The 12,688-nt window shown below is 37.8% G+C and overlaps 1 protein-coding gene across 1 annotated transcript in view; it reads right to left on the reverse strand.

The window, feature by feature from the left end:
* Positions 1-12,688, reverse strand: part of LOC143029930 (uncharacterized) — a 69,776-nt gene that overhangs the window by 47,636 nt on the left and 9,452 nt on the right. Inside the window, exons 8-11 of the mRNA XM_076193141.1 lie at positions 8,064-8,198; positions 3,540-3,674; positions 1,389-1,449; positions 209-484 (exon numbers count right to left, since the gene is read on the reverse strand). Of these exons, the coding sequence (XP_076049256.1) occupies positions 209-484; positions 1,389-1,449; positions 3,540-3,674; positions 8,064-8,198 (607 nt within the window). The remainder of the gene's footprint in view (positions 1-208; positions 485-1,388; positions 1,450-3,539; positions 3,675-8,063; positions 8,199-12,688) is intronic.

Below are 12,688 nucleotides of genomic sequence, written 5' to 3' on the forward strand. Positions count from 1 at the left end.
ATCAAGGCCTTGAACCTCTTCTTTAGTTAAATTAAGTTGTTTGGATTACCCAGATAAAGATATTTGGTGACCCAGACCTAAATGGGATGCTAATTCAATCAATCAAGACCATATTCAGACCAACATCCACCTATCCCTCAATTAGTCCATAATAAATGGTTGGTTTGTATGTAACACTAAATGGCTCAAAAGCAAAATGACAAAATACCTTGTGCTCCTTCCAATGAAATAGTTAGGTTGAGTTTCCAAGGTGGATAAAGAATTTCTTTGATGGCACTGAAATTGCAGGAGATCTCGCCAGGGGGTAGAGCCTTTGGTGAATCACATGTGAAGGCCCATTCTTCTTGGAGTAAAGGGGGTATGACATGCAAAGTATCATTAAGCCTCTGCTCGCTCACCAAGTTGTAGATTTTGCCAGTCAATGAGAAATGGCCGGGGGATTCTGTGGGCATGGTTACCTCATACTTGAAGTTTTGGCCGGAATCTGAGGGAGACATCAGTCAAACATCAGCCTTCAATTTGTTTCTATACTAATGAGAAGGGAATTTGTCTTTATTTAATTATACCCTTCCTTTGTGTGAAAACAAATAAATAACTTTAACACTACTCTTGAGTTCTGTCTGTGGCCCTTAAAAGGTACCTTTCTCATCCCACTACACGTAGATTATATATAATTATCAAAAGTAAAGCACATAAAGTATATCTTACATATAATTTAGCTTCCTCTATTTCAATTGTGAAAAAGATTGTTAGCTTTACCTGGGAATTTGTTAAGAATCCACGAAACTGGAGGGGATGGGTTGCTATGCACTAATGTGGCATTTACCCAAATTGACTGAGTGATTGAATGGTTGTTAGTAAATGTGTGGACATCTTTTTCATAATTATACTTGGGTAGGAAGTATCTTATTGTGTATGTAGTGGGTGTGTGATTTTATTTGGCCAGCCCTTCCTCATAAGGAGAGAGGGCTCTTTGTTTAAAGACTTTATCTGCATTTACAGTATTATATGAGAAAAAATGTCTTTTGTCATGTAAGCAAGCACTATATGGCACACAAAATTTAGTTATTTATTATAGGCAGTAGTTAGGATTTGGTAATCTGCTGAACATGCATAGAATGATAAACTACACAAAGGAAGTAACATACCTTTTCTGGGAAGAAATGTCCTATAAATGATGTTGTGAATATATATGGAACTAACAACACAACATATACATACCATAAGGATGGGATACCCTAAGCATCAATGAAAACAATTGATGGTTACATTATCAAATTGTTGAGTAACCTGTCAAAATGTTGGATGGAACCAGTTTGATAGTCTTAAAATGAACAGCTTATACATCTGTGCAATCTTTGGGGGTAGACAGTTTTGTTTTAACTCACCCACAATGAAGCCATGAATAATGGTACCAGTCTTGTTGAACATGAGTGCCACTGGGGTGCCCTGCAGAAAAGAGGAACACAGGCAACATGTTAATGTTGGGAGTGCCTCATCTCACATTCATGATCTGACCATGGCTTCAGAACTTATACTACCTTTAGACAAAAAAAGATAATAGTATGGGTCTTTGCTTAGTCCCTGCCCCTCTCAGTGCAGAGAGGGTTTCCCTTAGCTGAATGAAATCACCTGGCAGAACCACTAAAATTATGAAATTAAGTAAAAGATTTAAGTTGCAAACAGTGAAAAGATTAATCAGAATATGCTCAAGATAAGTTTGATACTTTCAACTGCATAAAATCAAGTCACTTAGCAAAAGTTACAATAACCATTAAGGTCATAAAATGAATTGAAAAGATTAATCAAGATATGTTCAAGATCTGTTTAATCTTTTTTTAACAGAGGGACTTTCCTCCAACTGAGTAAAATTGCCTGGCAGCAGCAAGAATAAACACTAAGTGTAAAATTCAGTAAAAAGATGAATCAATATATATTTACTCCTTTCATTGCAGAGAGAGCCTCCTTAAGCCACTTAAATCACTTGACAATTAGATTGCATACAATTAAGAAATCTTTACCTGAAATTCCAAAATCGGAAAGGTTTTAGCGAGAAATCGACAATTTCAGAAAGTGTTTCAAAATTAAACTACAGCTCATACTGCTGTATAGGATGAAAAACAAACAGTGTGTGTGAAATAATGAATAAACAACTACAATAACTAAATGTATGTCTTTTTGATCACTTACCTGATTTCTGTGGATTCCCATTTCTCTGGTTGGTTCTGCTTCACTTTGTAATCCCCCAATGCACTTACATCTACCTTACATAAAACCACTACCTATAATAAAGCTAATCCTAGTAAAGTTCCATTTGCTTCCCCTCGTTCCATACACACACTACACGAACCCCTTTGTACGCCCTCGGTGCTCCTTCTTACACTGTGACTTTTTTTACCCCAAGCCAAGGGTGCCAATTGCGCACCCTGATCTGCACCACATTCACTCTACACTCTCCCTTGATCTCGAGATCAACCTATTCTCAGTCTTCTTCATCTCCTTCATTTCCTACTTCATAGTCCTGCAGCCATCTTGGAGGATGTCTGTTGCACTGGGATCTTTGGGGCATCACTCCCCCATTCACTACTGCATCATGACTCTCTTCCTCATTTTCTCTGTCACTCACCACACGACAAAGATCCAAGATATGTTGCGGCACTCCCTCAACAGAGATGTTGTTACGTGAATTTACCTCCTTTACAAACCCCCTCGTCCACTGTGACGTCCACTTACCATCCTTTGGCTTCACCCATACTTCCTCCCCCACCTGTACTGAGCCAAGGCCTTCTTTAGTATTGGCTGGTAGCCCTGGCTCTACTTGGGGATGTCGCCAATCATATTTAAATAAAACTCTCTATGGAATTGAGCCTTGGCCTGACCTAGGGGACATATTATACCAAAAGACTGCCTCCATGAGTGGTATTAGCACCCTCTCGGCGATGGACTTAGTCATGCGATGGTGTCATTCTACTATTGCTGCTCAGCTGGTAAGTAGCCCAAAAGAAATGTCTCATGCTCCAGTTGTCCAGCATTTCTTTCAGCACCCCCAACTGAGATGTGGTACTATTATCCATCATGAGTTCATCCACTGGATATAATTCATAATTATTAGGTAATCACATGCTATAGCCAAAAATCATTTGCAGTAAAAGTTACCATTTTGCTGCTGTATTTATCTTATATAATCTACTTTGGCTGACACCAGGTGATTAAATTCAGTTATGGTAAACCTCCAGTACTGAATGAGTTAGTTCATCAACCTTATAACATAGTGTCTTGTATAATTTCTTCAAGTGTTACTGGAGTTTGAATGACATGGGACAACACACTCTCCACAGGTGGACTCATCCATGTCAGACCATGCAGATGAACACAGTAGTAATAAGAGGTCACCCTCCTGGCATAGCTGATCAATAGTCTGATGTTTCCACATAACTTCATACATCAATTAAAGTATAATAATTGTTTTATTAATATTGAGCTCTTGGGACATTGTTCCAATAATTTACACACCCAAAACACCTTGATCAAGTTCTCACCTTGGTTATGGATTTGTTAAAGCTGACCTCTTCAGCAAAGCGCAAAATAAATTCTTCAGGATAGATTTCAATGGCCACTTGGCACCTTGTGACCAGTCTTGGCAGTGTGGAAATTATTTCACCATTCACGAGTACCTGTGTACATACATACTGGGTGAGTGGTCTGTATGCACATGGTTAAAGGGTGTATTCTATATCTATAATGATTTCAACTAAATGTACTCCTCTAGTTAAAGTTTAGAACCTAGTCAGATTTATAAGATCCCATTGTTATTATTTCTCCCAGATTTAACAAAAACTATGATATGTGTCAAGCTCATTTATGAGGGAATGGGCCTATGGCATATGTAAATACATATACCAAAGGCCTTTATTCCACTTACAAGTAGATGATCAAGTCAAAGCATACACCCACTTTCCACCCATCTCACACCTATCTGAAAACCCATTTGGTCTCCTTTCCATTTTAGCACCTCAATGCTGAAGGGCAATCCCTGTCCCTTGCCTCACTGTGAGAGTCAAAGTCAATGAAACAAGAAATAGTACTCCTAAAGCAAAGCCCAATAGCCAGAACTGATATTTCCCCAATGCTTCATCATATTTCATCCCTATCCCCTTTCATCCACTCAAGAAATTTATAGAACAGACAAGAGGAACATCCCTTTAGGCTGTCATTTCCTCATTCATTTGCAACCAATCTCCATTCACTCCTATGTTATAGGTATAGGTGTAAATTACCTCTTCACTGGTTATATAGTCAAATATCTTAATGTACACAGAGTGAGAGTGAGAGACAAGGAAGACTGTAGGTTGATTTAGATACCATATATGTCTGGAGCCAAGAGTGGAAGATAAATTACAATGCCAGATAAGGCAAAGTATTGGAAATGGATGCCAGTTCAATCAATCAATTAATCAATCAGTCAAACTGTTGCCCCTGGTCTTTCATGCAGAAGACCCACAGCCTTCAGATACCTGGCAACAGCCTCCAGACAAGTTCACAAATCACTCAGGGAAGGTATATTGTGTTGTTGTCTAGATATTATTAGTGTGGGGCATTGTAGTGTTCTGTGTCTTTTGTGTGGTGGGTGCATATGGGCAGTTTGAATCTGTGGCCAGGTCTATTTCTCTGTTGATAATGTTTCAATACTGGATGGTGTCCTAAGTACAATTGTGCCAGTTTGGTTCTTATCAGATGTGTGAGGGTTTTTAATCTGTAGGAATTTCGTCTGGGGGTTGTTGGTGATATATTGAGCTTGGTGGTCTGTCTTGAAGGACTTGTTCAGTGATCTGAGTGTGTGTGTGTTTTGTGTGGATGTTTTGTGTGGTATAGGTGGTAGATTGTTGTTTGAGTAGTATGTTGCTGGTCTATCTTTTATTTTTGTTCTGTTGGTGGTGTTTGTGAGATGTAGTGTAATGGTTGAGTGATGCTCAGGGATCTAGCATAAAATTGTGTTCCTGTCAATTCCATGTGGTGTTCTATGGTTTCTGTATGTAGATGTCCAGTAAGGGTAGTTTTGATTTATTCTGTTATTACTCTTAGTATTCCATTCTATAAAATTTGAAAGTTGTTTGTGTTTGTCTTGCTAACTGTTGGTAACCATGCTATGGAAGCGTATTCTACTAAGCATTTCAGCTGCTTTGACCCATTGTTTTTCGCTCATATTTCCGAAATAACCATTCACATCAGTATAATATATTAGCACAGCCTAATTCGCACCCTGCCCTAATTTTGACGTTATAGTGCATTCACAAGTGTATTTAATTACGACATTTACTCTTGATATTAAGTGTGTCGTAGCTGACACCCGTGAAGTAAATCAAACAGGTGAAGTCGTGACGTCATCACAAACTACCTCGTGTATCCCAACTTCACTTGTTCGATTTACTTCACGGGTGTCGGGTACGACACACTTAATATTAAGAGTAAACACCGTAATTAAATACACTTGTGAATGCACTATAACGTCAAAAATTAGGGCAGGGTGTGAATTAGGCTGTGCTAATATACCATGCTGATGTGAATGATTATTTCGGAAATATGAGCGAAAAACAATGGGGCAAACCTGCTGAAATACTTAGTAGGGTAGTTCATATGAATTACTTAAAGATAGTTATTAGAGTTTTTATTGCCCAAAAACAGTGATTTTATGGTGGAAAATGTTTTGGAGGTTGGGGGAAGAATAGCCCAGTGTGATAACCTTGTAAGTAGACGTCATCCGTTCTTTTACCTGACCAGATGACATCAATAGCTCTCCTTGAGTCAGTCTGGATCATGACTGCTCCTTGTCCAACAGAGAGGGTGTGATTCAGGTCCTTGGAGATGCCGACACTCACTCTCCATAATGTGGTCACTATGTTGGTGGTTACAAAAGCCCCACCACATCCTCCTGTGATGGGATCCACAGAGCTGTCAGTGTAGTGCAATGGGCTTATGTGTGGGGTGTGGACCTTATAGCCTCAAGGACAATAGGCCATAACTGTGTTGGGTCACAATCAGCCTTCCTCCTGATAAGGTGGAAGTTTTGGAAACTGATGCAGGATATTGTCTGGATGAGAGGTCTGTCCAGAGCTCCACACCAAACCAGTTCCCAGAGTCCAAAGGCGCAGATTATGCGCACCACAGAGGGCTTCCAGAAGTGACTGTTGGGGTCTCCCTTGATGTTCAGGGCACTTGGAAGGGAGGCCATGATTTCACTCTCCCTTGGGCCTCTTAGAAGTTGAACAAGAAGATATGAAGACATGAAGAAAGCCTCTACCCATGGTCAAAGGGAAGTAACTCACATTTCTATTCTCCACATGGATCCATGCAGGAGTTGCAGTCATAGTGCAGAGAGTCTGGCTTTGGAGGACCTCAAGCTTGTCCCATGATTTGAAGAAGATGAGAGCCACAGTGGCATATTTCATTATCAAATGTACTGCTTTAATATTGTACTTCCGGAGGACCTTGTGCCCTGCACCCAACCAGGGCCTTGTCATGGCCCTGAGGAGATTTAATCTCATCTTCATGGCTTCACAGAGGTGCCTGACCCCCCCAGAGCAAAGTAGAGCCTAGACTTTACCCAAATGCCCAAGTATTGGTATATGGGTATCCAGGTGAGTACATTGCTTTGAAGAGTAAGAATGGAGGAGAGTTATACCCACATCTCAGACTCATTGCTCAGGTCTTGGCCATCGAGATCTTCAGTCCTAGCTGTTCATATTCTTTTGAGAGGCAATTGAATGCATGCTGATCCATGTAACAATTTCTTGTTATTGTTATGAATGTCTGTATTATCTTTTTGGATAGTTTAAATTTGTTGACTGAGCAGCCTGTAAAGTCTGATATATTTTGGGAGTGCACTGAGTGCTTTTAGGCCATGGTGGAGGCAAGGAGGATCCATATCATATGTGATACTAGAGAAGGGAGGGTGTGGCCTTCATATTTGTGTCCTGACCAGTTGTTCAGTTTAGAATATAGCAGTGAGGGAATGGGAACTGTTACCAGGTTCTCTAAGACTTTCCATATCTATATTGCCCAGTACTGCTCTCTTCTCCTCTATCATGAGTACAATCCAAACTTTTTTAAGTACTCCCATTATGATATTAACCCCTTCCATACGGTGCCGCACACGTAGGCGTCATGGACTTAGATCTCGGTGGCAGCAGCCAATGCCAGCCGTACGACGTGTCGTAATAATACTCGCATCATAAAATATAGTCACCGCTTATATCGATCGTTCTCTCTTCACCCGTGAATTTTGATAACAATAGAAAATGCGATTACAAAAGAATGAGAAAGAATGTCATTATGGAGGGGCGACTACAATAAATATAATCAAGACGCCGATATGGCCGCCTCGCGAATACACTCGGTCCCCATGACGCCTACGTGTGCGGCACCGTATGGAAGGGGTTAAACAAGCTGGAACTATATATGACTTTAAAATGAGGTATGATAACTGGGAAATAAGAGACAGGACCTCAGGAACATAAATCTCTTCCTTTATGCTACAATGATGTAAATACAATTAAGTGAATACCTGTATGTGTGAAATGCAAGGTTTACAATCAGTGTGGAATTCCAGCTATGATTCATGGATTTAAATGCTGAGAATAACAACAAAAGACAACAAGAGAGCCAGTGTAGGCCTTATGGTCTCTTGTAGTCTCCTTCATTCTTATGTTCTTCTGGATTAGAAAGCCAACTGAAGTGAAAGATATTGTAGAGGCAATGAGGGAATAAAAATTTAATTAAGCAGGTCAGGTTTCCAAGAAGGGTAGCCACTAGAGCAAGCATATTACTGAGTGACTGTTGCAAGATGGTCAGTATTGGGGAAGGAAAATGCACAGGTGGGGAGATGAGATAAGTTTGTAGGGGTGATGTGGCAGAGGTTGGCACAATTGTGGAACTCATGGAAGAAGCCGGAAGAGGCCTTTGTTCAGCACTGGACTCTGTGTGCCTGGTTGTTTGAATAATTAGCTTAGTTCTGTTGTACCTGTACATTATGAATCAATTTCATCATGTCAGACATGAAGCCTTACCTCAAATGTGAAGATGGTAGTGTGTCTATAGATGAGTTGCTCCACTTCAGTTTCAGTGATGTTGAAGCGGGTTGTCCTTAAATCCAAAGGCGTGGACAGCTTCTCACAGAGTGCCATGAAACCATAACTGGACCACTGAGGGTATGAGATTTTAAAAAACAATTAACCAAATCTAAGATTTTGAATTGGAAGGTGAGAAATGAGCCAGAATACCCAGGGAACCATATAGCCTCTTCTAACCCTCCCCACAACACTCGATTCTTCTTCCTTCTTCACCATAACACCGGTTGGTAGGGTACTTCAAATAGTTCGGTGAAAAAGACTGGTGGGCAAAGTTTATGTCCTACATAAAAATTTGAATAAGAAGGTCAGGGTTCCAAGAACTAGTGATTCGCCGACGAACAATTTTGGAACCAACCAACCCCTACCTAGTTGTTTACACAAAACAAGAAGGGAGATACATAATTTGAGTGACCGACGATGTAACCATCTTAGAATTTTTATTTATTTTTATTTTTCATGATCAGTGACAAAAAATGGAGGGAAAAAATGAAGGACATAGGGAAAAAGAACCAACAGAAAGATGCCTAGACGTAAGTATAATTGAGTCACCGCCTGGAGTTATATAAAAAAAGATGTGCCTGAATGACACCCCAAAGACATACCAAGGTTTGATAGAAATGTTTTTTTTGGGGATTCAAAAGGGAAAATATCAATATGTATAGAGAGATAGATATGGAAAGAGAACCCACATTTAAAAATATAAGAAATAGGGAATTCAATGAATTGTTAGATGAAATAATCAAACTCAAAAGTGAATGCAAAAGTATATACAAAGAAGTAGCCCTATCAAGAAAGGCCATTGAAAAAAAATAACAGGCAAATAGATGAGTTGAAAATGGAACTAAATAGGATAAAGGGAGAAAATAAAAGATTGAAAAATGAAAATATGAATATGAATGAGGCATTAAAGAAAGAGATGAAGGATCAAATACAGGCAGTGACCGAGAAAATGGAAGAAAAGATAAATGAAAATGATTTCCAAGAAATAAACAGTGAAAAGTAGAACAGGAAAATAAAAAAATGATCTTTTAAAGAAATAGTGGAGCAGTAGGTCAAGGAGAATGCTAAAGAAACGATAATCCAAGTGATAAAAGAGAAAGGCAAATTGGGTAGTGATACAGTGGACAAAAAAGATGAATTATAATCTATGGTATCAAAAAGCATGATGTTCCTAGATATCAGAGAGAAAAAGAGGAAAAAGAGATTGCTAAAGAAATCCTGAAAGAGATTCAAGAGGAAAGACAAAGTTTAGATAAAGATATTGAAGAAACATAAAGAATAGGTAGATACTCAAAAGAAAAACAATACATGCCACTAAAAGTAAAACTTAGGCCACAAATGATTGCAGAGAAAGTACTATCTAAAAGAGCAAAACTTGCAAGTAGTGAACAACACAAAAATATATGGATAAAAAAAGAAATGAGTGATAAAGGGAAAAAAAGGAACTTAGAAATGAAGCAAATAAAAAAAAAAATGACTGATTTTTTTTTTTCTTTTTCTTTTTTTTTTAAGTGGTGGACCTGAGGCTGAGAAAATGGTATATCAGGAAAAAGGAAACAAAGCAGACAGAAAAATATGAGAAAGAAAAAAAAAAAATCACCCTATACGAACATACATGCATACATACATATACCAAGGCTTTTTCCCCCTTACAAGGGAGGTAGCCAAAAAAGAAAAGGCATAAAATCATTTCCACCCATTCCATCCCTGAATACACTCCACACCCCTCCACCCTCCCTCTTATCTTAGCACCTCCTGGATGACGGGTCATCCCTGCACCTTGTCCACTGCCCTGGGTCAGAAGCAGTGTCGCAAGACACAGCACATCCACAGCAAGGCCGCTTCATTAAATCGGCGACCCCCCTCTCCGTCCCCCCATTGCATAAAAGGAGAAGACGGGGAGAAATCCCAACATAGATGGAATTATTTCAGGACTGAATGAACTAAATGACTATCTGGCATTAGAAAAAAACAGACATACCGTATATTTCCGCATATAAGACGACCCTAAAATCCAAAAATTCACCCCTTAAAATTGGGGGTCGTCTTATACTACCATTATGAAAATCAGACCTTGAATTCTACGTGAGATGACTTGGTAGGCTAGCCTGCCGATAACCACCGATTCACAGGAAATGATTCACATTATGATAAGAACTGGTAATAAAGGTAATTAAACCATATTTACCTTATATATTATTGGCATATCTTTATAGTACATGGCAATTGTTAATAAATTCAAGGAATAATTCTATATTAATGAAATTATGGTACTTTTAAGTACTCTATGTAAACACATTTAACACAGCTGAACAAATGTAAACATTGAGCACTGGTTGCGTTCATAGCAACCTTTTCCTTTCGCTAACTTTTCAGTAATTTTTAAGACTGAAAATAAAAAATTTGGATTGCAGTACATAAAATGTTTATTTATCAATGAAAAAATATATTACAGTAGTTGAACCAGGAACGTAAACAAATAATTTTTGTTAGTTGACATGTTTTCTCAGAAAATCATGATACATGATTTGCTTTGTTATTTCATTTATTGTGAATTTATAAGGATACAGTAAGTAATTTATCTGGTATAAGGATACAGTTAAGTAATGAGAAAGAAAAGAGAAGAAGCGGAAAAAACAGCTGATAAACGTAATCAAAACAATTCTTTGTGTACGGTAGGTTTGATACATTTGTAATTTAGCAGTCGTCTTATACTACCGATGAGATACATTCATAAAAATTTGCTCTAATTTTGTACCTCGTCTTATACAAAGGTCGTCTTATGCACAGAAATATACAGTAATGGGAAAAGTGGAAACTAAATAAAAAAGTAATCTACCACCAAATACTGTGGGGCAAGGCCTATACAACTATTGGATGAAGAATAGAGGAAAAACAGGGAGGGGGAGTATTATTTTGACTAGGAAAGACTTAAATGTGACAAAGATTTCAGAAGGAAAAACAATATACTGTAGAATCAATTATGATAAAAGTTGAAAGCAACCACATGAAAAGTAGAAAATTTGTAGAAGTGTATGTACCCCCCAAAACACAGTCCAGGACAGAAAACCATCATTCCAAACTGTTGGAAGATACTAAGTATGAATTGACTTATATACTGAAGGAAAGAGGAAATATAGTAATTATGGGTGATTTTAATTCACAAGAAATATGTTGGAAAGAAATGACAATAAAGGGTGGGGAAGACATCTGGGGCAACATGTTGCTTGATATGACCATTGAATACACAATGACTCAGTGGATAAAGGAAAATACCAGATACAGAAACATTGAGGAACCATTAAGACTGGATTTAATACTTATGTCAGAACTGAAATTGTGGACAGAATTGATGACAAAACACCAATAGGAAAGAGTAACCATGTACTAATAGAATTCAAACCAAAAGAGCAAATAGACCTAAGAAGAAATGAGAAACATAGAATAGGAAGACCAATGTACAACAAAATGAATTTTGAGAAACTTAAAAAGTTCTTTCATAACACAAACTGAGAAAAATTCCTAGAGGAAGAAACAAGGATGGAGGAGAAATGGAATATACTAAAAGAAATTTATAATGAGGGAATATACAAATATGTACCACAACAAAACCAAGAAAGAGTATACATAAAGAAGGGGTACAACAAAAAATGTAGTGAAGCAAAGGATAAAAGAGGCAAAGCCTGGAAAAAATGGAAAAAAATACAAAAAAATGAGCAAATGGCAAACATACATCAAACTAAGAAACAATGATCTAAAAATACACAGAGAAGAAAAGAGAATCTATATGAAAAAGAAATAATAGAAAAATGCAAGGAACAACCTAAACTATTTTACAGATATGTGAATGGTAACCTAAAAAACAAAAAAGAAATAGAAAAATTGCACCAGGGAAGTTATGAATATACAGAAGAACAAGAAATGGCAGAAATTATGAGCAATCATTTCAAATTGGTATTCACAATTGAGAACTCACCCAACTGTAAGGGAATAGAGAGACAGAAATCTCCCCCAATGAAGGAAATAACTGTAACAATGAGGGATATCGCCAACCAAATAAAAAAAACCTTGATGTCAGAAAATTGCATGGTCCTGATGGAATTGCAAATTGGATAATAAAAGAATGCATAGAAGAGTTAACAGATATAATATACAATATAATCAAATGCTCATTCAAAGAAGGAAAGGTACCACAGGACTGGAAAAATGCATATATTGTACCAATATATAAAGGAGTTAACAAGGAAAATCCAAGTAACTACAGACCTGTCTCCCTAACAAGTACAATAGCAAAAATATGTGAAAAAGTGATCAAAAGTAGATGGGTTAAACATCTGGAGGAGAAAACTATAGTGAATCCAAATAAATTTGTATTTAGACAAGGAAGATCATGTACAACAAACCTGATCTGCTTCTATTCGAGACTAATAGAAATAATACAAGAAAGGGATAGATGGGCAGACTGTGCCTATCTAGACCTATAAAAAGCATTTGATAAGGCACCACACAAGAAATTAATAAGAAAAACAGAACCAATAGGTGGCATCGGAGGTAAATTATTG

The sequence above is a fragment of the Oratosquilla oratoria genome, chromosome 11 (assembly GCF_046742065.1).
Source record: "Oratosquilla oratoria isolate Oo_2021 chromosome 11, ASM4674206v1, whole genome shotgun sequence".
Taxonomy (NCBI): Eukaryota; Metazoa; Arthropoda; class Malacostraca; order Stomatopoda; family Squillidae; genus Oratosquilla; species Oratosquilla oratoria.